Source organism: Papio anubis, chromosome 3, assembly GCF_008728515.1.
Source record: "Papio anubis isolate 15944 chromosome 3, Panubis1.0, whole genome shotgun sequence".
NCBI classification, from domain to species: Eukaryota; Metazoa; Chordata; class Mammalia; order Primates; family Cercopithecidae; genus Papio; species Papio anubis.
In genome coordinates this window covers 115,048,928-115,075,550 of record NC_044978.1, presented here as the reverse complement: position 1 = coordinate 115,075,550, position 26,623 = coordinate 115,048,928, and the positions used below count along the sequence as shown (strand labels likewise).

Genomic DNA, 26,623 nt, shown 5'->3' with positions numbered 1-26,623 from the left:
CTGCAACTGTAGCAAAGACATGAAGAATGTACAGAGCTCTGCCAACATGAAAAGCTGTCACTGTGTAACTCCTGTTGGGGAATCTCCCAAAATTGGCATGTGTTTCTACTGCACATATTCATTCTCAGTTCAGCCACAATATTTGGCCCATGTAGCCAAATATTCTCCACATTAAAGAAACAAAAAGCAACATATACACCTAAACACACAGCCTATCCTATCACTCGAATCCAAGGGTGTTCTTTGACCTCCTGCTGTTCTGCTCTTAGCAACACTTTTATCCAATGTATGACATTTAATACATCCAACATCTTAATAACTGTGTCACTCTACAGACCTCTCTTACAGGATGATTTTCCACAATTCCTATTTAAATCACTGACCTGGCTCACAACCTGGTTAAATGTCACCTGTAATGCTGACATTTGGAAAGATATGTAAATATATAGACATACACTCTCATCTTCACCTACTGTCTCAATAGAACCTATTTCTAAGCACAAATAATGCAAAAGATTCTTTCAGTCTTCCAGTTACTGTTTATTGATATAGTTAAATAAATACCATCTGTAACACAACCCTATTAATATTACACATAAAAATGTAGAATACACAGCTATGCCTAAACTTTGTCAGGCCTTTTCTGATCAACTCAGAATCTTACCAGATGACCTTCTAGATCAACCTGCTGGTACAAGTAAAGCATCTCCACAGACATTATCCTTTAGAACAGACCATCTCAGTATTACAGTGGCCCTCCCCATTAGCCACAGGATTCAAAAAGGTGTCCTTCTCAAAGATGTGGGAGTGAGGCAGAGAGAGGCACCAATGCTCAGAGTACTCACTGAGAGGTTTTAGGATGCTGCTGCTGGATTCATCAGCATTTTCAATATCTGATTTGTCAGAGTAGTTCTCAGAGATTCTCTCCTTTTCCTTCTTTTCTTTGTGGCCTGCCTTTCTCTTGTGACGTCTCCTTCTCCTGTAACTCTTCGGCACATGGACTCCGATGTAAATGGTATGGTGGCCTAAAGGAAGGTACACGAATGACCAGTCAGTTCAAACCACATTCTGTACTGCAGATAAATTGCATAAGATGCACAGATCAGAAGAAAATATCTATAAATTCAACATTACCATCCTATATTTAACAAACTCTAGAAAAATAAAATTTCCTCCCAATTTTCAATTAGCTTCAGTATAATTCAAGTTAGTGGTTGACACCAGGACTCTGTGAGAGTCTACTCTAATTCTGTCCAGATAGACTACTTTTGTTTAGGAAAACCAAGGAATATCAAACTGGAAATCAGGAATCCTTCATGTTGGTCATACCTCTGCCATCAATTAGCTGTCTGACCTTAAGCATGTATCTCTTAATCACTCTGGGCCTCAACTTCATCATTTCTAGAAGGAGAGACTTAAACTGGGTAGTCCCCAGAGGCCCCTCCAGTTTCAACCTTACATGAGTCTATGATTGTACTGGGTAGGGTTAGTGCCTGCTGGAAAAGGAGCTGCTGGCGCTGCAAAAACAAAGATTTAACTCAAAGTTCAAAAAGTCATTTTGCAGGGGGTAAGGCTTTACATTAAAACTTTTTTTTTTTTTTTTACCTAATCAGCAAAATAGAGACTTAGAACTGGGACAAACTGAGAAAAATAAGACATACTTGGAGAAAAGATTTTAGAAATACTCAAACGTTCACACTAGGAAACAGCTAAAATGAATGTCAGTTACAGTGCCATTCTCATTTTTCTTTTTTCGTTTCCAAAAGTTTCTAAAAACTGGTTGTTGCAATGATAAAAATAAACCGAGCCCAGCAAAAATTGCCTTGAAGAGAAGGGCATGAGGAAAAAAGATTGTGAAATGCTTTCAGCTCTCTAGATGGAAGGAGCTGCAAAACTGACAAGTGGTATTATTTTTACAAAATCTAATAAGACAAAAAAGAAAGAAACTCAAAGTTCCACATCATTTTTTTAAATTGGAAAACTTCTACTTTCACTTTAAATACAGTGTAACTTCTGTATTTTAGGAACTACCATTTCAGAAATAATGTGAACATTTTTTTTCTGAACTGCAAATTAGATTAGATTTTCTCATCTATGGGTTTTATTTCCCATTTCTGGAAGTATTCCTTGATGACAACTTTGCAGTGCCACAGCCAGTATCACGTATCTACATCCAAATACATGTACATACAGTATGTATGATACAAACTGTCACGAACTACTTTCCACAGTAACCTACGGGGTATATCTAAAAACACCATAATTGGCAGAGGTGTTTCCTTAAATTGGCAGGCTTAAAAGAATTATATGCTCCTTCAGGAAAGATATTCCGGCTAAGCAACGTAGAACCTAAGTGAATGGGTTAGTATTCAAAAGAAGACATCAGATGCTTGAATGAAGTTGGAGGCATCTTTACATAAAGCAGGACCTCCTTCCCAACACACACGCAGCAACTCAGCTACTACAAAACACAGTGAAATTCTCCCCACAGAATGTGTGCCAGTGAGAAATGTATCATGTCTAACCATTTGCAAGTAAATGGTTCTCATGGGAAAACTATATTATACTAGGAAGTAGGAAATGTCTCAGAAACAATGTGAATTAAGAAACAGTGTCAATTGTTTCCTGTGCTCCAGTTACTGAGGGAGTCCTGAAGTTTTATCTCAACTCTCAACAATGTAAGTGAGCAAAGCCAACCAATTGCTTCAATAAATCAAACGCGAAATGCTTGGTTGTTTTCAAGAAAACACACACAAATTAAGAGGTTGGAAAATTTTTATTAACCTGTCACATTAAATATTTTCTATTCACCTTATTAAATAGGGCAAATAAGCAAAAAATGGTAATGAAGCTACATTGCCATAATGATGTTATATAGAAAGATTTTTTAAATTATATTTAGCCAAATCTGCATAGTACATTTGATCTAATCATTTAATTGACAGTCTATATGGTGGATAAGATGCTAAGGTAAGATTTCTGACTAGGAAGTGTCATCGTTGTCAATCTAATGAAAGAGTTAGGCCAGTTCAGAAAGTAAGCCACCAAACCCTGGAGAGAAACGCACTTGACTTTTTGGAGCCTACTTTGAGTTGCAGTAAGTGGTGCCATTTTGTTCGCATCATCATGATAGGCATCCCCTCAGCAACAGATTCTGTCTATCCCCATTTCCTCCAGCGCCTCCTTCTTGGTTTTCCCTGTGCACTTCCACACAGGTGTGGGAACTTTCAGAATTGACACTGCGCTATGGAGTGCTATGGTGCCCAGATGCCAAGCAGAAATGTGGTTCCTCTCAAGACATGCCAAATTTTAGGCATTTAAAAATCAGCTTTATTGGGGTGTAATTTATAAACAATAAAATCCACTCATTTTAACGATATAGTCAGTGATTTTAGTATATTTATAGAGTTGTGCAACAATCGTCATAATCCAATTTTGGAACATTTCCACCAGTCCAAAAAGATCCCTCACACCCATTTGCAGTCACTCTCTGTTCCCACTCCTGTCTAATGCAACCACTCTTGACCATTTTTTACCACTCCTAGTGATGGCCTCTGCGAAGTTACCATTCTCTGGTACGCACATGGCAAGGAACTTTTTTTAGACATCCTAGCACAATAAAATACAATATTTCCTGGATGAGGAAGATATTGCCTTCCAACAACTGGCAGAGGAAATCATGCCACTGAGCTAAGCAATTCAAAACTTAAAGTATCCTCAAAGCATCCTCCTCCTCCTCTCACATATGATTGGCAACTAAATTTTCCTTTTCTGTCTTGTGTTCAGATAGAGGAGAAGGAACATGGTTTCATGGGTAAGCAAACCTTGATGGGCTCAGCAACAGCGCTTGCTGCTTCATCAGTTACTTCTCAACCTCTCTCACTTCAGCTTCCTTGCCTATGAGAAGAGAGCAAGATAGCCTTGCTTTGGTGGATAGCGTAATATAGACATGCTGTCTCAAAGGGACAATCAAATACTTAATAAGTGATATGTGCCAAGTAGCCAAAACACCAAAAGTAAAATGAGCTGCAATGGAAGCTTTCTCACTGCCCCCACAGAATACCTGTCATCATGATCAATAGAAGCAGCATTACTGTTGAAAATATGCTATGATTGATGAGAATATCATATGTGGATCTCAGTATTTATTTTCATTAAAATCTCTTTATCTGTTTCAGGGATATGCCATGAAGACTGATGACTATTTTTAAAATTATAACTCATAAAATGACTGCAAGCTCTTAGGGAAGTCACAAAGTTGAGGGTATAGTATTGTTTTACATGTAATATAAAAAGGAGAAACTTGACAGACCAGCTTTCCAACCCAGCAAGGGACTACAAAACGGTAAGACCATTAAAGAAAGAGGGATAGTTACCTGCTTCTTATATAGAACTTTTTAGGCTAAAAAAAAAATTCTCTGCTAGAAAACTCAGGAAATACTGCTTCCGAAGATAATGTAAAAAGGAGGTATGGAAAAAATTTTAAGAGCTATAATGTATAAGGAAGAAGTGATTGTTTTAAACTATATCAAAATAAATGCTACATTCTTGCTACTGAAACTTCATGAAGTAAAACTACTGGAATCTATACTTGACAGTGTTCATTTAGGTGTGCAGTCGAAGAGTATTCAGTCCTTGATTTGGCAGTGGCTTCAGTATCATGTGTTCAAATAAATACCCTGCATGCCTTTCTCTGACAGATGGTGCAAGTTCCCAACAAACTCTAAATATCTTGGGAATATCTCCCAATCCATACCACAGCCAGTACTACTGGAAAGAAAACATGGCTTTCCTGGGTATCTCTGAATGTCAGAAATGATCACTACGTGATTCTTGTTTCTTCCCATCCTTACATGCTCCACCCCAGTTGCAAGTAGGAAGTACTATGATGCTAAATTATCCCAATTCCTGAAATATTTCTAACCTAACTTCATACTTCTCATAGTTGCTATAATGTTTTCTGGCAAATAGAAAACTTACACTTAGTAACTCTGGAGCCATTCAAATTAAGGTGGCTTTCACAAATACACATTTTGCTACCAAGGATGATTTAACACTTTGAAGTATGAAAACTTTCAAGCCAGAAAAGGATTTTAAATCAGCCAAACTACAAATTCTATAGCTGAGTGGATGGTTAACAACATATGCCTCTATATGTAAGACAGATCTATTAGCTCCTTCCTGGGAAACACGTTGCTGTGTTTACTGTACATACAGATGATAGCAACTATTTAGTGAATGCTTACAAGCATGCCAGGCACTGCAAGGTGTTTTATATCTACCACCTTATGCAATCCTGCTCCTATCCCCATTGTACAAGTGCAAAAACTACAGTTTGAGGAAGTCAAGGACATTATAATTAGTTAACTTTTTATGAAGTGTTCTCTTCATAAAACCCCACAGGAGAAATATGTCTCTGTTCTCAGTATCAATACTAGTTGAGTGCTTCATCACTACTTTGATGGTGTGTTCTGTAAAACATACTATGTTTATATCATAAATGTAATAACTTATTATGTCTCCTTCCTCATTGGCTGCTAAAAGAAGAATAGACACATTTTAGACAAACAGGTAGTGAGTATATAGAGTTTCATGACATGCATTTTATATACTAACCTCACTCTTCCAACTTTTCAACACTTACTTTCCCTTCACCCTAAACCTTTTTGGAATAAGGTAGTATGTAATTTTTTAACCTGATATGTCAGTACTGTACTCTATCTAAAGGATCACCAAAGGACAGGTAAAATCTTTACCCAGAAGTCTACCTTTCCCTACCTCCCACCACCCATCCCCTATATCCAGCCTCTTACATACATCTCTAAATAAACACTGAGGGATGTTCCAAATTTGATTTATAGCCACACTCTTACTCTTTCAGCTGAATTTCTGTTCTCTCCAGTTCAAAGCAAAGATTCCACAACATGCAGTATTTTATATACTTCTTTCAGAACTAATCAGCAATATTCCCAAAATATGAGTTAAATATTGCCTTCCCTGGTTTATCTAACATAACCTGGTCTTCTGCCAAGATGCCCAAAACGTGTTGAAGCTATTGCCAAGAAGAATGTAGGGAGAGCAAAATTAAGAGATTTTTTTTTTAATTAAGAAAAGAAAAAATGTAGAGAGGCAGAGACCCTGGATGAGTGACAGATTATAAAAAGATTCTGCAAAGACTTTGTTAGACCAAAAAAAAAAAATTATCAATTAAAAGTATATGCATAAGAAAACTTAAACCAAACCATAGTATCAAGTCCAAGCACAGTGGACATTGTGTGGTTGGCACTTTTATTTAATAATAAATATACAAGTATGTATAATCCTAAACACTTTAATAAAATACAAGTAATTTTTTTTTTTTGAGACAGAGTCTTGCTCTGTTGCCCAGGCTGGAGTGCAGTAGCACGATCTCGGCTCACCGCAATCTCTGCCTCCCCGGTTCAAGTGATTCTCCTGCCTCAGCCTCCTGAGTAGCTGGGATTACAGGCATGTGCCATCACGCGCAACTAATTTTTTTGTATTTTTAGTAGAGGTAGGGTTTCACCATGTTGTCTAGACTGCTTTCGAACTCCTGACCTCAAGTGATCCACCCACCTTGCCTCCCAAAGTGCTAGGATTACAGGCATAAGCCACCACGCTCAGCCAAAATACAAGTAATTTGTTAGCTTATTATTCTCAAACCCATAAGAGTGTCCATAAGCAGCTCTAATAAGATACAAGCAAAGTAACGTTGCTAATTTACTGGTATAAATATCAGCTCATGAAAAGAAAACCCTCTTCAAAAAGCACAGTGTAAGTTTGCAGTTACCAAGGGGTAAACCAGCCCTTTATGAAATGTTTGCATGAGGGTCCTGACTCAGAACAAGGGATGATTTCTATTTTTATATATTGGATAAGGGCAATTTTTTACATAAAAAATAATGTATGTGTTTATTAATAGATAATTACACATTACATATGTAATTTATGTATAGATAATTTTGAATACTGATGAGTAATTTATTTTAATTTTAATGCTACCAATTACATAGGACCAGGCACGCAAGCAAATGGCAAATGTGAGGAAAAACAGGGAAATACTTTTCTTCCCACTGAACTGCATGGGAATTTTACATACTGAAAGCCTCCTAGAAATCCTCAGGGCAACCTGAGGTTCCCCAAGCAAGACTGATAAGAAATCTTACCTTGTTACTTGATGTTTACTGAGCACAGCACTATTAATATTTAATATTTGATGATGATAATAATAGTGATAATCTCTAGGCAAGAACTAAGAGCTACAGAATAAAAGGTCTCAAAGGAGATGCAAGCTTATGATTGTTAGCTAGACTCCTGTCCTTTAGCTCAGCAAACGTATGCATCTGTCTTCCAAGAGCTCATTTTTAACAAAAGAGTTCTATTAATTACAGTCTTAGATGAAGGTGAGGAGCCTAAGACAACACACTGAAGTTAAGCTTCCTTGGCAGTTTCCATTATTAATGGCCAATAATAAAGGCAAAAACTGACTGGCTCTATAAAGTCTGAATTAGTGAATATGTTTATAGAAATACGACTTTATTATTTTCAGTGATCATCAATTATTTGAAAAGATCTTAGCTAGAAAAACAAGTATTTCCTCGTAAAGTTACTTCAGGAATCTACCTTAAGGAATTAATGGAATTAAAAATCAGGTTATGTAAACTGCAGTTCCTGACGAGTTTTTCAATCTTCAAAGTTGATTCTCCAAAATAATGTTAACTTTCCTCTAGCAAAATCTTTTATATCCGTATCTATAGATACAAAACGTATCTAAATCTATATAATTATATCTATATAGATATAAATTTACCCATACAAATACCTATATATCTATCTCTATAGAATCTTTATAGAGAGATTATATATATATATATTTTTTTTTTTTTAAGGCACAATCTGAATTAAACATAGTCTCCCACTGTGTCTGGTACACAAAGGTGCTCCATAAATGTTGATCCTATTTCTCCCTTCCCTTTTCAAAGCGAAAAAAACAGAGCACAGTTTTTTCTCATTCCCACCCACCTCCAGCCCTGATAATAACTAACTTGTGAACACTCTTTGTACTCCAGAACATTCACCTAGAGGAGGGCAAAAGAGTCAACCTCAAACCTATTCTTAACTTGTCCCTTAATGGGCAGTTTTAGCCATCCTACAGAGTTGAGCTCTTCAACAAAGGCAGCACCTTCCATAACCTCAGCCTTCCCTAACTCTGTCCAGAAGCAAGGGCTTGGCAATCTCCACCCCGATTTGGGTGAAGTTTCCCCCAGAGCTTTTAACGGCTCACTATCAATCCACAGAAAACAGGTCTGTAAGTCCTTCACTTGCTCCGACAAGACAGAGTAGAGCCAAAAGGCCTAGGAAGGCCAGCACTAGGCAGAACAGTGCTCAGAGTGAACAGGAGCCACCCAGCGGGAAGACATGAACCCTCCACTTATCCCGACACCCAGAACCACCCCACAGGGGCTGCTGCATTGTAACATGCAGTACACATGCCGTCAGACAAAATCCACCTGTGAGCCAAACACAGAGAACTGACAGTTTCCATCATTTCTCTTTGGTCACCATTTGCACAAGTGAATGGGAAGTAGTGTTGGAAGATACAAAACAATAGCTAATTTGATGGTCACCGATAACTGGATTTGCAATTGCAGCCAGAGAGGCAGCTTAGAGAGACACATAAATGCACACACTCATACTCTCATCCCAACCACATTGTCCATCTCTGACTCTATTATGGCTTCTCTTTTTGCAGTGGCCTAAGCCCTGGCTGGGCAATAGGATGAAGAGTCCTTGGTTGCTATGGAAAGGTAATTTGCAATATAGTTAATACACTCATGGTTAATCAGGTATCAACTATTTAATATAATATATAAATATTATATATAATTTTAATATACATTTATTATCATAATTATATATCACATATGCAAAATATTATATATAGTTATATATTTTATTGTATTAATAGATGAACATATTTTTAAATATATATAAAATGTTGATATAAATATTTAATATATTAAATATTAATTTATATTTGTTATAAAATATAAATATTACAGTTCACATTATTCCCTTCCCTCACATACACATATGTAGGTAAATGAGATGTAGATAATATCATAGGGCTATAACAATCACCCAGAAGTAGGAAAAGTGCTATGAGAGACTTCTGTTAGCCTAGAATCCCAGAATCTTCATGACTGTGGTTTTCCACATGCACCCAGGAAAAAGAGGGACGACATTCATTGACACAGAAGCACGTAATCATACTTTTAAAGTGGCCAAAAAATCACTTTAACTGGTTCAGCCTCTTCATTTACCAGTGATCTAACTAAAGCCAAATAGCCAGTTAATGACATATAGAGACTAGGACTAGTGCCCCGGATGTATAGGCCTTCCTTTCCCATTTTTCCACTATCATGGTACCAGTCCTCCACCCATCCCTCCCATCCTCCACTGTCTGGAAAACACAGCCAAAAGAATAATAACGATTAATCCTTTCAAGTTAGTAATTATCGAGAAGGGAAAAATGGGCTCAGGATTCTCTGGAAATGTTTCTGTCTTAGAGTCATAGAATGACAAATTGAAATCCACAACCCTTAGTTCCATAAGCTGCTCCAAAATATGACAATGTTCTGGCTGGGACGTCTGTCTTCCCACTTACCACCAGGGGTCATTCAAATGCTGAGGCCAGTCTTGTGTTTTCTTTCCCTCTCACCTCTCTGTACGCTCTTTCAACACCTTTTATTCCTTTCAGTTCTTTCCACTTCCTATTCTTCCAGGTGCTTCTCCTAGTTCTCATCCATCTCCCTACCTAAATTCCTCTTCCTCTGCAGAGGGAATCAACCTCAAGCACACTCTTTTGGGATGAGCACAGCCTTGGGAAAGTCAGAACACCTGGATCCTTGTCCTCGTTATTCCAGCTCCTACCAGTGTTACCTCGAGCAAATCATTTAACTTCTTCATGGTTCCTCTAGCCATCTGTAAGCTAAGAATATTGAACTAAATTTTCTCTAAGATCCTTTCTAGTTCTAAAACATCTATAATAATTCCAAATATTTTAAGTAGTTAAGTGAAGTGGAGCACATAGAGGGAAAAGGCTAAAAGTTTTCCAGCATCACCTCAAAGTCTCTTCCTAACTTCTCATAATGATAGCTGTCTCTTGGGCACTCTTCAGTCTACCCCAATTTGATTCCCAACTAACCATGACACGTCACCACATTGCTAACAAAAGTTACCAATCACCTTCTTTTTGCCAAATCCAGTAGCTACTATTTAGTCCTCATCTTACCGGACTTCAAGGCAGCATTCAGCACTGTCAATCGCTAGCTCCTTATTTAAAAAGCCCTCTTCTCGGCCTCAGAGCCTTCACTCTCTTCCCGGTTTTCCTCCTACTTCTATGACTGCACCTTGTTAATCGCCAAATGTTGGCACTTGCAGAGTCCAATCCACTCCTGTTCTCACTCCATTCTTTGACCCTGGGCAATATCATCCATTCCTATGGCTTTAAATACTAGCTATATGCCTAGGGCTCCCAGATTTATATCTCCATCACTGTCCTTTCTTCTTAGCTCCTGCTTGTATAGTCAACTACCGGCTTCAGAGTTCTACCTGGATATCTCACAGGTGCTTCAAATTCAATATATACAAAAGGCTAAACTCCTATCATCCCCCACCACTCTTCTTCCAGTGTTCCCCATCTTACAAAATGGTGCATGATTCCCCAAATTGCTCATAGCAGAAATCCAGAAGCAGCCATCCCCATCCATATATCCACCCATCAATTCAACACATTTGTCTCCATCTTTTTTGTCTCAACTCCTGTCCAACCCAAAATCATCTCTCAGTTGAATCCTGACAACAGCCCCCACACTTCTGTCTTTGCCCTCTTGGGACACTGTCTACACCCAGCAGCCAAAGGAATCTTTTCTAAAATACAAATTTGGTCTTATCACTTCCCTGCTTAAAACCCTTCTGCAATGTTTCCTTAGTGCACACTCAGTAAAACTATAACATTTACCATAACATAAAAGACCTTGAACTATCTGGGTCCTATCCACCTCAGACTACTCTCTCCCTGTTCACATGGTCCAGCTACCGTAGCCTTATTTCTGTTTCTCAAATGGGCCTAAGTCTTTCTCACCTCTGGACCTTCACATATGCCTGCCTGGAATGCTTCCCTGATTCTTCACCTAGCAAATTCCTTTTCCACTTTTAGGTCTCAATTTAATGTTATTCTGTAGGACATATATTCCCTGGCCTTCCATGTAAACTCACCTACATATGTGATACATCTCTAAAATTACCATATCAACTAACCTTGTGTCCTTAAATAATGGCTGGTTTATTTGACTAAACAATAATCATGGTCCTAGTTACAACTTTACCACATTCAATGATACACATAAACCTGGAAAAGCAACATATTAGAGGTCACATCTGCAACTGTTCTTACCATTTTGATAGGCTTAAAGAAAAAAAAAAGCATGGTCCATCAGTTAGTAAAATTTAGTATTTAGAGTTAACATAAGTACTAATCAACTAATCTGTTGATTACCAGATATCAGTATTAGCTTTAGTCTGACAGTGTTCTGCAGTCACAGCAACCGCTGGTGGGAAAGTGTTGCGCATAAAGATAAATTACATGCAACGATTACATGCAAGGGAGATAATACCTTAAATTTATGGGGTTAATCCTGGCGGATTCCAAATTGCTTTACTTACATTCCTAGAAAAACTAGGAGATGAGAGGTGCAAATTCTATCTCCTTGTACAAAAAAACTGAGATTCAGAAATTAAGTAACTTCTTAATGGCCTACTGGAAGTATCAAGATATTTTTCAGGTATTATCCAAAAATTCTTAGAGCATTTCTAGTAGGTGGCTAAGGAGACGGGTTACTCACTGCACTTTGCATGAAGAAGCCATAACCACAAGACAATGATTTGTTTTGTATTATCCAGAAAGGCAGTGGCAGACCAGGAACAGAAAAAGGTCCTGAGACTACTGGTCCACCACCATGTTCTCTGAACCATAGCACAGATGGAATAAACGTGAGTAAAAACTTGAATAATCAGATACTAATTTAATTTGCCAAACACACGTATCCATTAGATTCAATCATGAGCTTTCATTCTACCTTGAAGACATTTTCTTTATTTTTCAGTAGGAATCAAATTTCCTGTTGAAAATTTAATAATCAATTGGGGGTTTGGTAGTAATTTAACCCATCTATAACAATATAATTCCATTCGTCTAAAGCTGATATACTGGCCAATATTACTAAAATTTAAAACCTCTTTTTATTCCCAGAAGTGTTTGGCCTGGTAAAAGTTACTGAGCATTCCACCATGAAAAATAGTCAATAAAATAATGTTTCATGAGGTCTAAGTAGAGTCTGTTCTTCCGAAAATCAACAGAGTATGAAGAAAGGTACACACATTGGATATAGCCCTTTGGATAGCTGCCTTCTAATTCTAACTCTATGGAAAGGTAGAAACAATTTACCAGATTTGAAAACTTTTTAGCTATTCAGAGAAATGAATTATTTAAGTCATCTATACTGCTGATTCAGTGGCTGTCACTCACCACCCTCACTACCTTCACCTTTCATCCCACCTGGCAATCAGCAGCTCCAGGATGAGTGTTGGAACCTCCCGTGAACCTATGCCATTGCAGGCTCTCACCTCAGTCACCTAAATGCAATCAGCCAAAAGAGTAAAATAAAATAAAACAAAATAAAATGAAATCGCACCAGCAAGCTCATGACAGCAACAAGAGAGCCTCAACTGATCTTTATTATATTCTTATTTTACTCACTCTCATCAGGCCCAATTCTCAGTTCTCCCAATGATTTCTAATCTTGTGGTGATAAAAAAGGGGAAATATTTAGTTCAGGTTAGATAGTATTATTTCTATACTGTTGCATAGTCTCATTTAATTGGCACCTAAATTACATAATGGCCAGTAGGAAGCAGAATTATCCTAGTCTATGTGGCAGACAGGGGGAAATGCATTTCTATATGCATGTTTAAATACATATACACATACTAGACTCTTGAATCCTTCTCACTGGCAGAAAAACACTACATTCTTGAATCCGTTTTCCAAATGAAGCAACGTTGCAGGCTTTATTATACAATGGACAAGCATTTGTATTTTACGCAGTATACAATTATGGTAATATCCCTCTTCTTGGGAAAAAAGACAATTTAACAAATTAAGGATAATGTGTATCAGAGCAGTCTAACTGTGAAAATTAGATTTCATACCCAGAGCTTAAAGGATGAGAATGAGTCCAAAGGGAAACAGAGAGTAGGCCTCGGGAAATTTCACTGGATCATTCTGGCTTTAGTTTTCCAATATAAGAAGCAGTAGGTAAGCATGGTTAGGAAGGCAAAGGACAGATGTAGGGAAAAATGAATTAAGCAAGTAAACAATATTTATGCCAGTTATAATTTTCAGAAAAGAAGATAAAAACCAAAGAAAATTATGGGTGAGGCTGTATCCATCAGAAAGAAAAACAACAGAGAGTGGTGGAGTATAAAACACGCCTGTTCCTAACGCCACGTACAGCAGCAATTGCTGTTGGAAGTTCTTAAGAGTTCTAAGGTGAATGGCGTGCTCCGTTGTTTCCATTTTACAAAGAGAAAAACCTATAATCTAAACTACAAGTTGCTTCCTTCACCTATGCAATGATTTGACGATAGAGCAAGTTTTAAATTTTTATTCTCAAACTGATACTTAGCCACTCTGCTTTGACAACACATGAAAAAAATAAACAATAGAGACTCCTCAAAATAAATATCGAACAACAAGTCTCACTAATATGACCAGATTTAAAAAGCTTCTAAAAAGAAGCTCAATCTATAGACAAAACTGCTGTAAATGTACTGGTTCAGAATTTCTGGATCCTTGCCAAAGGCAATGCACGTACCAAGTGCAATTTGCTATGGCTTAATTGCCATCAAAGAACACCAACACCTAGGATAGGAAATGGCTTCAAGAGGGCTTTAGCCCATACTATACTACCAGGGAATTCTCTACAGTTGGAAAATTCTCAGAAGTTTCAGATTCTAGTTTCAAAAACACGGAACTATCACCAGCCTTCCTTGAAGTGAAAGAAATCTATATATAAATATTTAACTTCCCTGACACAGCAAGAGGTGTCAGGCAGCTACAGAGCTAAGTGCTGCATACTTGAGGACCTCTGGCCAGCGTTCAGCTGAGGCCATGAGGAGAAAGGAGCAGGGAGTTGGGAAAGGTCTGCATGGGCTCAACCTTTTCTGGGAAACCTATGTTGCTATTCAAGTACCAACTTTTAAAAACCTCACTGCATTTCTTTAAAGCAGTCCAATGTGTGGATACATTGTTTCTTTTAAGAAGGCTTTTCCTTTAGCAGTATTTGCCCAAGAGTTTCCTCTGTACACACTGTTTTCTGAGCAATTAGAGTGAACAGCAGAGAAGAGGTCAGCAAAATGCAACCGGACACTTATATCCAGTGCTCAGAATAGCCGCAGTCCCAACTTGGCCCCTCCCTTCCCATCCGATAGGTTTTCATTCACTCCTTCTCGGCAATTACGTTTTATACCATTGTAATTATTTAAAAATGTCTACCAGGCCCCACTTTTTTTAGAAAAAAATACTACCTTCTCCAACACACATGAGTAGATCATCATAATATCCTCTAGCAAGAAATAGGCTTAAGTCATGATTTCATGTCTGTAAGATGTTGAGGTCTTGACTTCCAAAAAGACAAAAGCCTCCATTTCATCATTTTAATCTATCTCTTCAAAAACTATACTAGAAGAATGAAAAAGTTTGATAAAGCAGAGGTGTTTAGGCCCTTCTTTTTCTTATCAGTATAAATATATAAATGATATGTCAATGATCTTTGCAAAATCAAACAGGAGTGATACCAAGGATAAGATGAGAGGCTGTATCATTTCATTTGAATAAGAGAACTAAGATAACCAAACTTCTTTTTTCTTTTTCTTTTCTCTTTTCTTTTTTTGAGGCAGGGTCTCACTCTGTCACCCGAGCTGGAGCGCAGTGGCACAATCACAGTTCACTGTAGCCTTGATCTCCTGGGCTCAAACGATTCTCCCACCTCAACCTCCTGAGTAGCTGGGACAACAGGCATGCACCACCACACCCAGCTATTTTTTTATTATTATTTTTCTGTAGAGATGGAGTTTCGCCATGGGGTTTCACCATGTTTTCCGGGATGTTCTTGAACTCCTGCCCTCAAGTGATCTTCCCACCTTGGCCTCCCAAAGTGCAAGGATTATAGGCATGACCACAATGTCAAGCCTTGACAACCAAATTTCTAACAAATTTTTTTGAAAAATATGTAAAAGGATTATACAAAGTGATTCTACATATACTTTATTTAGTTTATGTTACACATTTATTTATTCATTCTTTCTTTTAACAAATAATTAGTGAATATCTACCCTGTCCCAGACCCTGACATATTTTTTTTACTTTTTCTGAAAACGATCCTCCTGTAAATTCCATGCATTTTCAACTACACTCCCTCTTAATGTCCTTCACTAGACATGTGAATTTGTAGAATTATTCTTCCATTGGGACAGATGGGTGCACACTTCCCACTGCATTAAGTTTTGAATGGAAGAGGAAAACCAGCACAATATAGCATAATAGTTTTAGGAGAGTACTGACCAAGCCTCAAAAATGGAGACACGTTTCAGCCAATACTGTGTTACTGCATTTTATATTTTCTGAGTTGTTGGTTGAACTTGATGTTAAGAAGAGGCCCCTCCTCATGAGGTCAGAGTTGCCAAGGCCTGCTGGGAGTTACCTAGCCTTGCAGAGCCAAAGCCTTATCTCAAAGGATAAGGTGGAGTTTGCTCTTTTCCCCTATTGCAAAATATGAGACTATTAAGTAATCTGTTTATATCATACAGATCCAAAATCCTGGCTGGCCTTTTTAAGAATAAAATATCCATAGGATTTTCTTCTGCTTGGAAAAAGCTACCTGGGACTGACTCTTCCTATCTCAACCCTCATTCACCCTATGTAATTAGCAATTTCCCCCGTCTGTGTTTGAAACGAAAAGCGAGTGGTTGTTCCTCGTGGTCAGCACTTCTGGATCATTCTGGTAACGTTAATTTGTCATCCACAGACCAATTCTGTGAAAGCACGGAAGGGCCTGGGTGGGAGCTGGGGCATGGTGATAAATAAATAAATATGAATATCTGAAATACTGACATTTTAAAATAAGTTTATCCACAGTAACCACTCTCCTCCAAAAAAAGGTTAACTTTACAAAACCATGCATAGTACAAGGTAACCAGTGGAAGAGCAGATTTAAAGGCTTCTATTTCTTTTAAAGATTAAAATTGGCACTTGGTTTCATTTTGAAAGAGTATCTCTTTAAGCCATTAACACAGGAAGAAAATTATGTGACAATGAGGTTTAGGTCTTTAAATATAAGCCACATAGATAAATTCATTATTTAAACAGATGACTCCTCTTCTGACTCACTCCATGCTTAGTGAGTTTTGCAGTTGATGGTTTTCTATTAAGTTTTTAGAATGTGGATTAAGTGTCATGCCACCCACTGAGAGTAAAGTTGAACAAGGTGAACTGAGGGTGTGGTTTGAAGTCTCTCTCCTCAGAACCACAGCATTCAAAGGAACTAAGAGAGAGTATCTAGCTCTTCTTGCCTTCAGGCTGAGCTGAATCCAATCACCCCAAATTAGGGGACCCTAAGCATTTTTAAAGCATGAATATTTTAAAGTAACAAGAACCATTAGACCTTAGTTACTTTAATAATCACTTATTGGGAATACATCTTATTTATGCAGATAACTGTAAAAAACAAAGTTTTATTTCAAGTTGACTTTGCCAAGAATGTCTACAAACATTGTAAACTTCTATGTTTATCCTAGAAGCAAGAGAAATAACTACTTGCATAAAAGGAAATGTAAATAATAATATAAAGGTAAAGTGTCCCAGCTCCTTGTCCTTTGAATTCTGACCCTTAAAACTGGGGCATTCACCTCTGCCATAAATGTGCCAGGAAGCTACTTTAGAATAGAGATATCAGTTTGCTTTTCTTCATACTCTCTTCTCTATGCAATTAAAAATATGAGATGGATTCATATTCTTGGGGAAAAAAAAACATTTCCCTCAAAATATGAATACTTCTTAGAGGTCTTGACATAGGCCATCTGTTTCTTCATTCTCAACCACTGGAAGCATGGATGTGCCATAAAACCCCTGTCCATTTCAACTATTTTATACTATCACCTAGAGCTACTATAAAATCTAAGACCTCCCACCCCCACCAATAAAGCAAGGTGAAAAAGAGGGAAGGTCAATTGGGAGAACAACAAATTAAAAATGAACAATTTTGTTCATTTCTAATGAACAGTTACAATAATTTCAAGGCTAGTATTGTAAGACAGTCAGCACTGTAGAAAGTTACCCACAAAATAATCCACAAGCAATCTTCCTACGGGGCTCAGGACTCCGCAACAGGCAACAGTTTCTGAGCATGTCTTGAAAGAAATGTAGTCAGCTCAGGTGTCAATCAACGTGAAAGACAGTCACTAAAATAGAGGTCTTATAAGAACAGGAAAATATATAAATCCATTCGAGAGGTTTAATCATCACAAAACCAACACATTTCTTGAATTTTACAGATGTGTTTCTACCACCTTCGGTTGTCTTTGTTTCTTCTTAAAGAAACCTGGCTACAGATTTGTGTGCTACTCATTTATGTTGTTGTCTTAACTTTGTGTTTGAAAATCAAGGGAAATACTTCAGGAAATGCACTTCTTAGTCAAAACCTTAAGAAACAGTGTACAATATCCTATTGCAGTAGAGTACTGTCAATCCTACAGACCTTACAAACTCAAGAAGTGATTTACATCTCTTGTGAACCTAGCGAGAACATTATTCTCAAAGGAAAACACACTCACACAGTATATGTCACTCCCAAGCTTTTTCTACTTCAATTGTCTTAAAACTATAGGCTATTTGCTCAGGGCTACATTATTTCTTATATCCATATGCTAAAACTTTAATACTTATATCCCCTCTTTGACACTGGGACAGTGACAGAGTCACTAAAATGATGATTTAACATCATGGGTTCCAAGAATCTTAAGACAAAAGTTTTACTATTTTGCTTTCACCAGCTTGACATTTTCCCACAGCATGTTGTAAAAATGCAAGGAACCCATAAAACAATATGAAAGAAAATACTGTAGTTTCCGTTTTCCTAAGAAACTTAGGCATCAAATTCGTATTAGTCAGTCTCAAGAGCATAAATGCGGGAAGTTGAGGTGGGGGTGGAGGCGCCAATCCTCTAACACCACATGGGCAGAAGAAACTTACTAAAGAAACTTGAGAAACAACATAATAGCCACACTATTCAAACTGTTCCAAGTGGCACAGGAGAATCACTTGCCCCGTACCTGGTGTTCAGTCTGCTTGAAGAATCACTCCAGAACATACAATACTGACTCTCTTTTTCCCAAGCCCACCACCCTCTGGTTCAAGTTTGGGGCTGGCACTAAATGCTTACCACATGGCACCGGTCAGGCCAGAATCTCCAAAACACAGATGAATTGTCTCTCAGGTGACTTTAAAGGGTGGGATTGATCACATGATTCACCTGCAAGTTTCATTTAACTTTCAGTACTGCCTAGAACCCTGATTTTTAAAAAATCTCATTATAAATATTAATAATAACATATATCTGTGATGCCTTCATATAATTATTTTAATAAATATTAATTCAGCTTTGCCTTTCATCAAATAAATAGCATTATTCCCACTTACTGATAAGTCAGGAGACAGGAAAAGGGAATGCCTGCTGAAAGTATTATAGCACCAGATAAAATATAACTCTTCTTTAGTTTTTAACAGGCACTAGGAAATATCAACAAAAGAGATCCTTGAAGTTTTTTTAAGTAAAAAATGCTTGTCCATCTTTTCCTAACTGAAACTCATCCATGATTACCACTCTTAACATCTTCAGCTTAAACCCATTTTTCCTGCAACAATGGTATCATTATCCTTCTGTAATATCTATATCTTTACACTACAAGGTACAAGAAAGAATATTAAAGATGCTGCTGAATAGATTTATATAAATCTAGCAGCTTTCTTGAATTACTCATTGGAAGGTGGTTAGTATTATATGGTAAAATGTTTATTTTTGATAAAGAGGTGCAGCTAACATAGGCACTTACTTTAAAATAAGACTTTTTTAAAACCAGGCAAGACCCATATTCAATCAGATTCTGATGGTCCAATGAAGTTCTTAAAATTACTTTCTGTGTTGAAGCAAAATGTAGAGATTGATGAAACTCTATAGAAAAGGTTTGGTGTTTTCATTTTAAAAATGTAAGATCTATGAAATTCATGAATGTTATTATCTATAGAGACATATGTATGTCAACAGACACTTTCCCAGACCCGTAAAGCTCACCTTCTACTTCTTCTTCATCACACACGTGCTTGAGGAAGGAAGCCCCTCTGTCCAGGACAGCTTCATCCTCCATCCTATAGTAATAAAAAAGAAAAAAAGAATGCTCAGACTTCTCCTGGAGCGAGCCACTTGGAGCAGCCCAGCTTCTGGGCAGGTTAACCTGCAAGCTGTTGTTCATGTTAGCAGGGCAGAGTCACTCTTCTTCTGGTGTCTGCTACTGCTTCACGCAGCTCCTCTCATCTGGTGCTCGAGAATATGCCGGTCCCACATAGCTTCAGTTCTAACCTTGAGAGGGCACCCACATAGACAGGTAAGAGAAAATAATCCCAATCCTGTAGGCAGGATGTTGGGGGCTCTCTCCTTGAGGGTTTTAAATTTTTTTAAAAAAAGGATGAAAGCAAAAAAAAAAAAAAAAAAAAAATACCAAGAGAGGAAGTTTGGTGTGTCTGGAGTGCTCGTGATGATCGTTTGTGGAAATCCAGCTTCAGTGCTTAGCTCTTTAAACACCCACTGCATAAAATGTATACCCTCACACACACACACATGCACACCCACCCACACGCAGAGAGCGACAGGGAGTTAGGCTAGTGCACAGTGGGAGCCTAGCTTCCAGCCAGCCTCTTAATACCAGCACAGCCCAGTATTCTCTGTTGAGTGGCAAGCTTTGAGTCACATGTTGGCCTTACGGAAATCTGACATCTGAGGATTATCCAGCAACCCGGCTTCGGCAATACACACAGATACATGCCACCCATTCATTCATTTTCCACATTCTTATCACACATCTTTCTCTATGTATATCTGCCCTGTTAACTCTTCCCTGAAGGGCACAAAGTTCTTCATTTTGTAACCACATTATGCTGTCCTCCTGTCTCCTTACATAATAGGATCTACTCTGCAATTTCATATGCTAAATAAGACCTCAGAATCCATCCAAGGAATGACAGCGTTTTTAGGGCCTCCCGGTGCCAAACATGCTTCTAGTTTATAGAATGAGTTAAGGTTTATTTCTATACTCTGCAGCTCCTTTTCATTGCATTAACTTTGATATACAGAATTCCATGAGCTCTATTTATAGTGAAAGCAGAAAGAAATCCTGAATTGCTCAAATGCTGCTTGTGTAGTACCAGTCTAGAAACAAAGAACTTTCTCTGGGGACAGCTGCTCTATGTCATACCGTACATGAGCCCTGCCAGAGAACCAAATGTTCATTCTGTATTCTATTCGTCCAATTATATGCTCAGGCATTGAATATTGTAGGTCTGTTTTCCATATTGTCTGTATAACTTATTCTTGTGCTTCAGATATTTGTTATAATCTACGCGGATGTGCATTGAATTCATATTTTTGTCCTTACTATTTTAGAAGCATATCCATCTCACGAAGCAACCATCATAACATAAAGAGTCAGGAATTTGGTATCAGGTAGTCCCCGGTTTAAGAAATCTAGCTCATCACTTAATAGGTGTGCTACCTGGAGCAAAGTTTTTAGCTTTTTTGAGCCTCAGTTTTTCCATCTATAAAACTGGGGTAATAATATAAACCTTGCATTGATTCAACACAATAATATCAACCTTGCATTGAAGGCTTTGAGAGTCGAATTAGGTAACACACGTAAAAGCACACAGTGCAGAACTTAGCACATACTACATGTTTAATTACTGTAAGTTTCCTTCCTTTCTGTTTCCTTCCTTTTCACCCTGGCAATCTGTACATCATTTTCCTTCTCTATACTCAAACTAAAAATAATAATCTGAATGCAAGCAGGATATGGGTTGGCCATCAAGATTTTAGTGGAAAAGAAAATTCCTTGAAGATCTGAGGCCGGGCATGATCATGGCTCACACCTGTAATCCCGGCACCTGTAATCCCTTGGGAGGCCAAGGGAGGCAAGGCAGATCACTTGAGGTCAGGAGTTAGAGACCAACCTGGCTAACATGGTGAAACCCCGTCCCCACTAAAAATACAAAAATTAGCCGGGCACGGTGGCACATGCCTGTAATCCCAGCTACTCGGGAGACTGAGGCAGGAGAATAACTTGAACCCAGGAAGCAGAGGTTGCAGTGAGCCGAGATCGCACTACTGCACTCCAGCCTGGGCAAAAGAGTGAGACTCCATCTCAAAAAAAAAAAAAAGACTTAAGAAGTCAAGTCATTTACCAACTTCTCTAAGCCTCTGGTTCCCATGAAAATTAAATGATATAGTATATTCACTGATTCAGCAAATATTTATTTAGTGACTGCTATGTTCCTCATACTCTTCAGAGAGAGGGAAACATATCTGTGAATCAGAGAGACAAAGTTCTCAAGCAATTAATAGTGAACAGATGAACCAAGTAATCTCAGATAGCATTAAGTACTTTGTGGAAAATAAAATGAGGCAGGGACTGCTTGGCATAGGGTGGTTCACATGAGGCTTCTGGATGACAACTGAGCAGAGACAAAAATGACAGGAAGGAATCAGTACTGTGAATATTTGCAGGTAATCTGTTCCAAGCAAAGGGAACAGCAAGTGCAAATGCTCTAAGGTGAAGACAAGTTTAGGATGTTCCAGGAACAGAAACAAAGTTAGTACAGCTGGACAGGGCCTGAAGATCAACTTTTGGAGATGATACTGATTAGGGCCACAAAACCAGGGTAAGGAGTCAGAATTTTAGGGGTTATGGGAGCCACTGAAGAGTTTTAAAATGGAGAGTGACTTGACTGTTTTTCATTTTTAAAAATCACCCTGAAAATGGACAGTAAGGGGACAAGAGAAATTAAGAAATCATCGCAGGAGCCAGGGGAAGGCTGTGGGAGAAACAAATTATTGGGGAACAAATCAAGAGTTCTATTTAGCCACTTTAAGAATAAGATGCTTATTACACATGAAAAAGGAGCCATCGGGCATACAAGTAGATGTCTGAGTCTGGAGCTCAGAGGCTCAGGATTTGAGATAAAAATTAGGAAATCAATGAATAAAGCTGGTACCTGAAGCTATTACTAGATGAGATCATCCAGGAAGAAAATGTAAAAATCAAGGAGTGGACCCAAGACCAAGTGCTGAGGCATGCCAACATTTACCAGCAGAGCAGAGGAACAAAAACAGTCAATGAGGTAAGAGGAAATCCAGGCAAGAGTGATGTCAAGGAAGTGACCAAAGGAGGAGAGCACTGCTACCGAGGGGCTGAGAAAGATGGAAAGAGAGGTGTAAAAAGCACTTTAGTCATGATCACCAATATCTTCTGATTGCCAAATACAATTTTTACATACCACACACAGTAGCAGACACAGAGGAGGCATTCAGTAGTTCTCTTTTCTCTTTCCTGCATTCATTCATTCAGTCAATATTTACTGGATACTACTACTATGCTCCAGGCACAAGCCAAGGCACTAGAGTTACAGTGAGCAAGACAAACAAGGTGCCTAATGCAATCACATCCACCTTCTCAAAGATTACCCTTAGCAATCCAGGCAAATAAGTTCAAAAGGCAAGAACCCATCCATTATACCTTTGTAGACACAGATAAGGATGACAGTTTAATGAGGAAATTTTCTTAAAAGACCTCAGAAGCACAACAAAATCCTGAAGCCCTGCACTACTGCACGTACATTAATAGTGCCAGCTCCCCTTTAGAAAACAGAGTGGTTTAGCTCACATTAACCCTTTCCAGTCCTATCAGAACTAACCCTTTCCAGCCTATAGAGTCCAACACAATCTCATATGGAACATCATTTCTGCACCTCACTATAAATCAAACTGATCCTAAAGTCTTTTGTTGTCTTTTTTCAAATTTCTTAACTAAAATGTTTAGCCTTTGTGCCTAAGCCATTCCCAGAATTGCATGCAACAACCAAAGAAGTAAAAGAAGAAAAGCTGACACAGTTGCTCAGCCTGCTTTGAGTGGGAGGACTGCTTGAGGCCAGGAGTTCCAGACCAGTCTGGGCAACATAGCAAGATCCATCTCTGAAATTTTTTTTTCAAATTAGCTAGGTGCAGTGTTGTGCACCTGTAGTCCCAGCTACTTGAGAGACTGAGGTGGGAGGACTGCTTGAGCCCAGAAGTTCAAGGCTTCAGTGAGCTATGAGTAGGGCACTGCATTCCATCCTGGTAACGCAGTGAATTCCCATCTCTAAAAGAAAAAAGAGAAACAGAAAGAAAGAAAATGAAAAGCAGCAACAACTGGAGGGGATAATAGAATAGTTCAGAAAAACCCTCTTCCTAGGCTAAGAAAACCATCCAGCCTAACTGAGGCACTGTCAGTATGTTCCATCTGAGTTAGAGAGTGAGAATAATGATTGGTGCATTCCTTGGCTCTTTGATGCATATTTCACATTCCCTCCAAGACTATACATAGCAAGTAATTAGAAACTTCGTTCTTTCTGACAGACAATGCAGAGCATCTCAAAGCAGCCTCTTCCCTGCAGGAAGAAAAAAGGCATGAGTGAAGCAAACGGAAAATATAAAACCTGCACACCCACAGTGGCCTTTCCCCACAGCCGCCCTCAGTCCTCCTTAGAAGTAAGTCCAGCCTGGTGCACCTAGGCTTCTGCACAAAATACAGGAATTCAGCACATTTTCTTCATCTTTACACTACAAATGTCAATTATTTGGGCTTGTGTCCCTCCTCACCGCAAATCCTCTCAGCAGTTGCTTGCTATTATTAGTAAGACAGAGATATCTTTTAAAATAACCATCTGACCCAACTAGTTCCTCCTTCTATCAATAGGAAGAAATTAACTTCTCCAGTCCTTAATCAGGCCCTCAAACCCATTCTTAAAAGTTCCTTTCACACACCCTGCATTCGCTGAAAACAAAGAAGGGAAGAGCATGCTTCTAAAAAGCTCCCGGGTTGCTCACATCACCAGCATGAGGCAAAGTTCAGAATAGATTTGGAAGCTTCTCACCAGCATCACGGGGATAAGGGTCACACCAGTCAGTATAAAATCCACTCAGGGCCAATAATGCCTTCCCTCAGCCAGGCCTCTGACTGTACAAGTTATACCCTTTCTACGGAAGTCCACACCCAAAGCAAGGTTTTTCTTATTCTCCGTTATTCTGGGACACCAAAATGATTTAACTGTAACACATGTCAAATCTACTGCCAAATGGACCGGCTTTCACCAGCCGGTCCTAATCACTGAGCAGGCTCGTAAGGGTGACTTAAGCCCAGCATGAGAAACATTTGTGCAAAACTGTCAGCCATTGGGTCTTGAGCACCCATCTACATTCCACCCCTCTAAGTTCCCACCCCCAGAGCCCATGCCAACTGCCAACGTGCTCACCAGCTAGTCCACACAGCGCAAGCAGCTGCCACTCAGCCAGTCAGCACGTGGCAGACCGCCAGCACACAAGTTTCAGAATGCAAGCCTGCCCCGTCACAGTGCTGCTAAAGGTTGAAGGTCTTCGAGTGTGCTAGCCTTTAGATTCGCCTCACTTGCCCTCCCACCTCCCTTCTCCCATCCCTCCTCTGTTACGCCTCCCGCTGTAGCACTTCACTTGTCTCTATAGTAACAGCATCTGGTTTCAGGGTTAAAACTTTATACAGCACATTTCTCCTCCTAGCCTAAGCTTTTGCCAAAGGATGCAGCAGCAAAAAGCCTGCTGCTTTACCGTGGAGCCACCTGTTTCCCTGCCACCCCAGGATTGCAGCTACTTTGTAAACTGTAGGATGAAAGCGACTGCAGTACTGAGCCCAGGGAAGGCGAAACAGAGCCTCCAACCTTGGCACACTAGCTGGTGTGTAGAGGATCCACTCCGGGGCTTGTATACCCAATCCCAGAGCTAGCCCGCTCTCTTCCACAGCCCGCTCTGCACTTAACGATGCTGCACATGGATCAAGTTCATAGCAGGGCTTTTTGATTGCATCCCAAAAGGCACCGGGGTTGGCACCCTAGAGAGCAGCTGGGCACCAGTGTTTAACATGCCCATACCAGAGTTTCATATCACTGTTTCTCTCCATGCATACAGCATAAAGTTTATTAGCTAATCTTGTATTTCAACTCATCCCACTTTATCCTCACCAGCTTGGTCTGTTTACAACATCCGGTGAACCCCATAATCTCTCACTTCACACAGCTTTCCCATGCATAGCCAATGTTTAAACAGTTCTTTACACACATGCCCACACACACACCAAAGTGACGCACACAGGGGAGTGACAAACGCCAGCAAGTGAAGAGTTTTATTATTAGCCATTTTTGCCATGAAAACTAAGTGTATACAAAGGCCTTTACTTGAGGACTGCAGTCTCAGAGTTTAAAAGCAGGCTGTCCCTGTTACTTGGCTAATCTTGGATCAGATGAAAGATAAAAATCAGCATTTCACAGGTCTTTTTCAGGAGCTATACAGATTTTATAACAATCAGTACCGGCATCTACAATCATACACTCATACACGCATTTCTGAGTTCTATTCCCTATTCAAATCATGTTTAAGAAGTGGGGGACTATTTCCATTATAAATCATTTGCAAACGTGATTTTTTTTGTCATGATTCTAAACTTCACAGCATTTTATTTGTGCTTTTGTTGCTTTGTAAAATCTGCCATGCACATTTTCAACATACACATGATGAACAAGACACAATTCTCTAAGCCACAGGCGACAGGGAAGAGTAATCTCAGTGGCTGCAAAGTGCACTGCCATCTTTTGGCAACATGTGTTCACTACAGGGAACCGAAGGGCAAGAAAAAGCTGCAACCATTCCCTTTAAAACTTCACAGGGGCTCTAAGAAGGCCTTTCATTCCCACAGGAAGTAAGACAGAACACAGTTGCTGACTTAACTGTGCAGACAGCTGGAGCTCTGGACATCCACACTGGGAGAAAGGGACATCAGTGCAGCAAAACTCACAAGCATGACTGATGGCAGTGATGACTCCCAGAGATCAGCCGGCAACAAAGCGAAGTAAATCTCCTTCCCAGAGCTCAGGAGCACCCTAATCAGCCTGGAAATTTACACGGGCCCAGGGCCAGAGGGAAATAGGTGAGAGGCCCACACAAAATCAGACTGAAAACTGGATAAAAGGTGAAAATGCAACCCAGAGCAGGATCACGCCAAATCCAATTCTGGATTTATGAACTGTATTAAAAGTTCATTTGTACTCCTGGGCACTTATCCCAGAGAAATAAAAACTTACGTTCGCCCAAAAACCTGT

The 26,623-nt window shown here is 39.0% G+C and overlaps 1 protein-coding gene across 6 annotated transcripts in view; it reads right to left on the bottom strand.

The window, feature by feature from the left end:
• SLC4A4 (solute carrier family 4 member 4) overlaps positions 1-26,623 on the bottom strand; it is a 494,300-nt gene that overhangs the window by 319,060 nt on the left and 148,617 nt on the right. For 3 of the 6 annotated variants that reach the window (XM_031664484.1, XM_031664486.1, XM_031664485.1), the window contains 2 exons: positions 19,488-19,561; positions 846-1,025 (listed from right to left, as the gene is read on the bottom strand). In XM_031664484.1, the coding sequence (XP_031520344.1) occupies positions 846-1,025; positions 19,488-19,561 (254 nt within the window). Of the gene's footprint in view, positions 1-845; positions 1,026-18,578; positions 18,701-19,487; positions 19,562-19,911; positions 21,301-26,623 lie in introns of those variants that run through there. The other 3 variants (XM_009206964.4, XM_031664483.1, XM_031664487.1) reach the window with 3 other exon arrangements.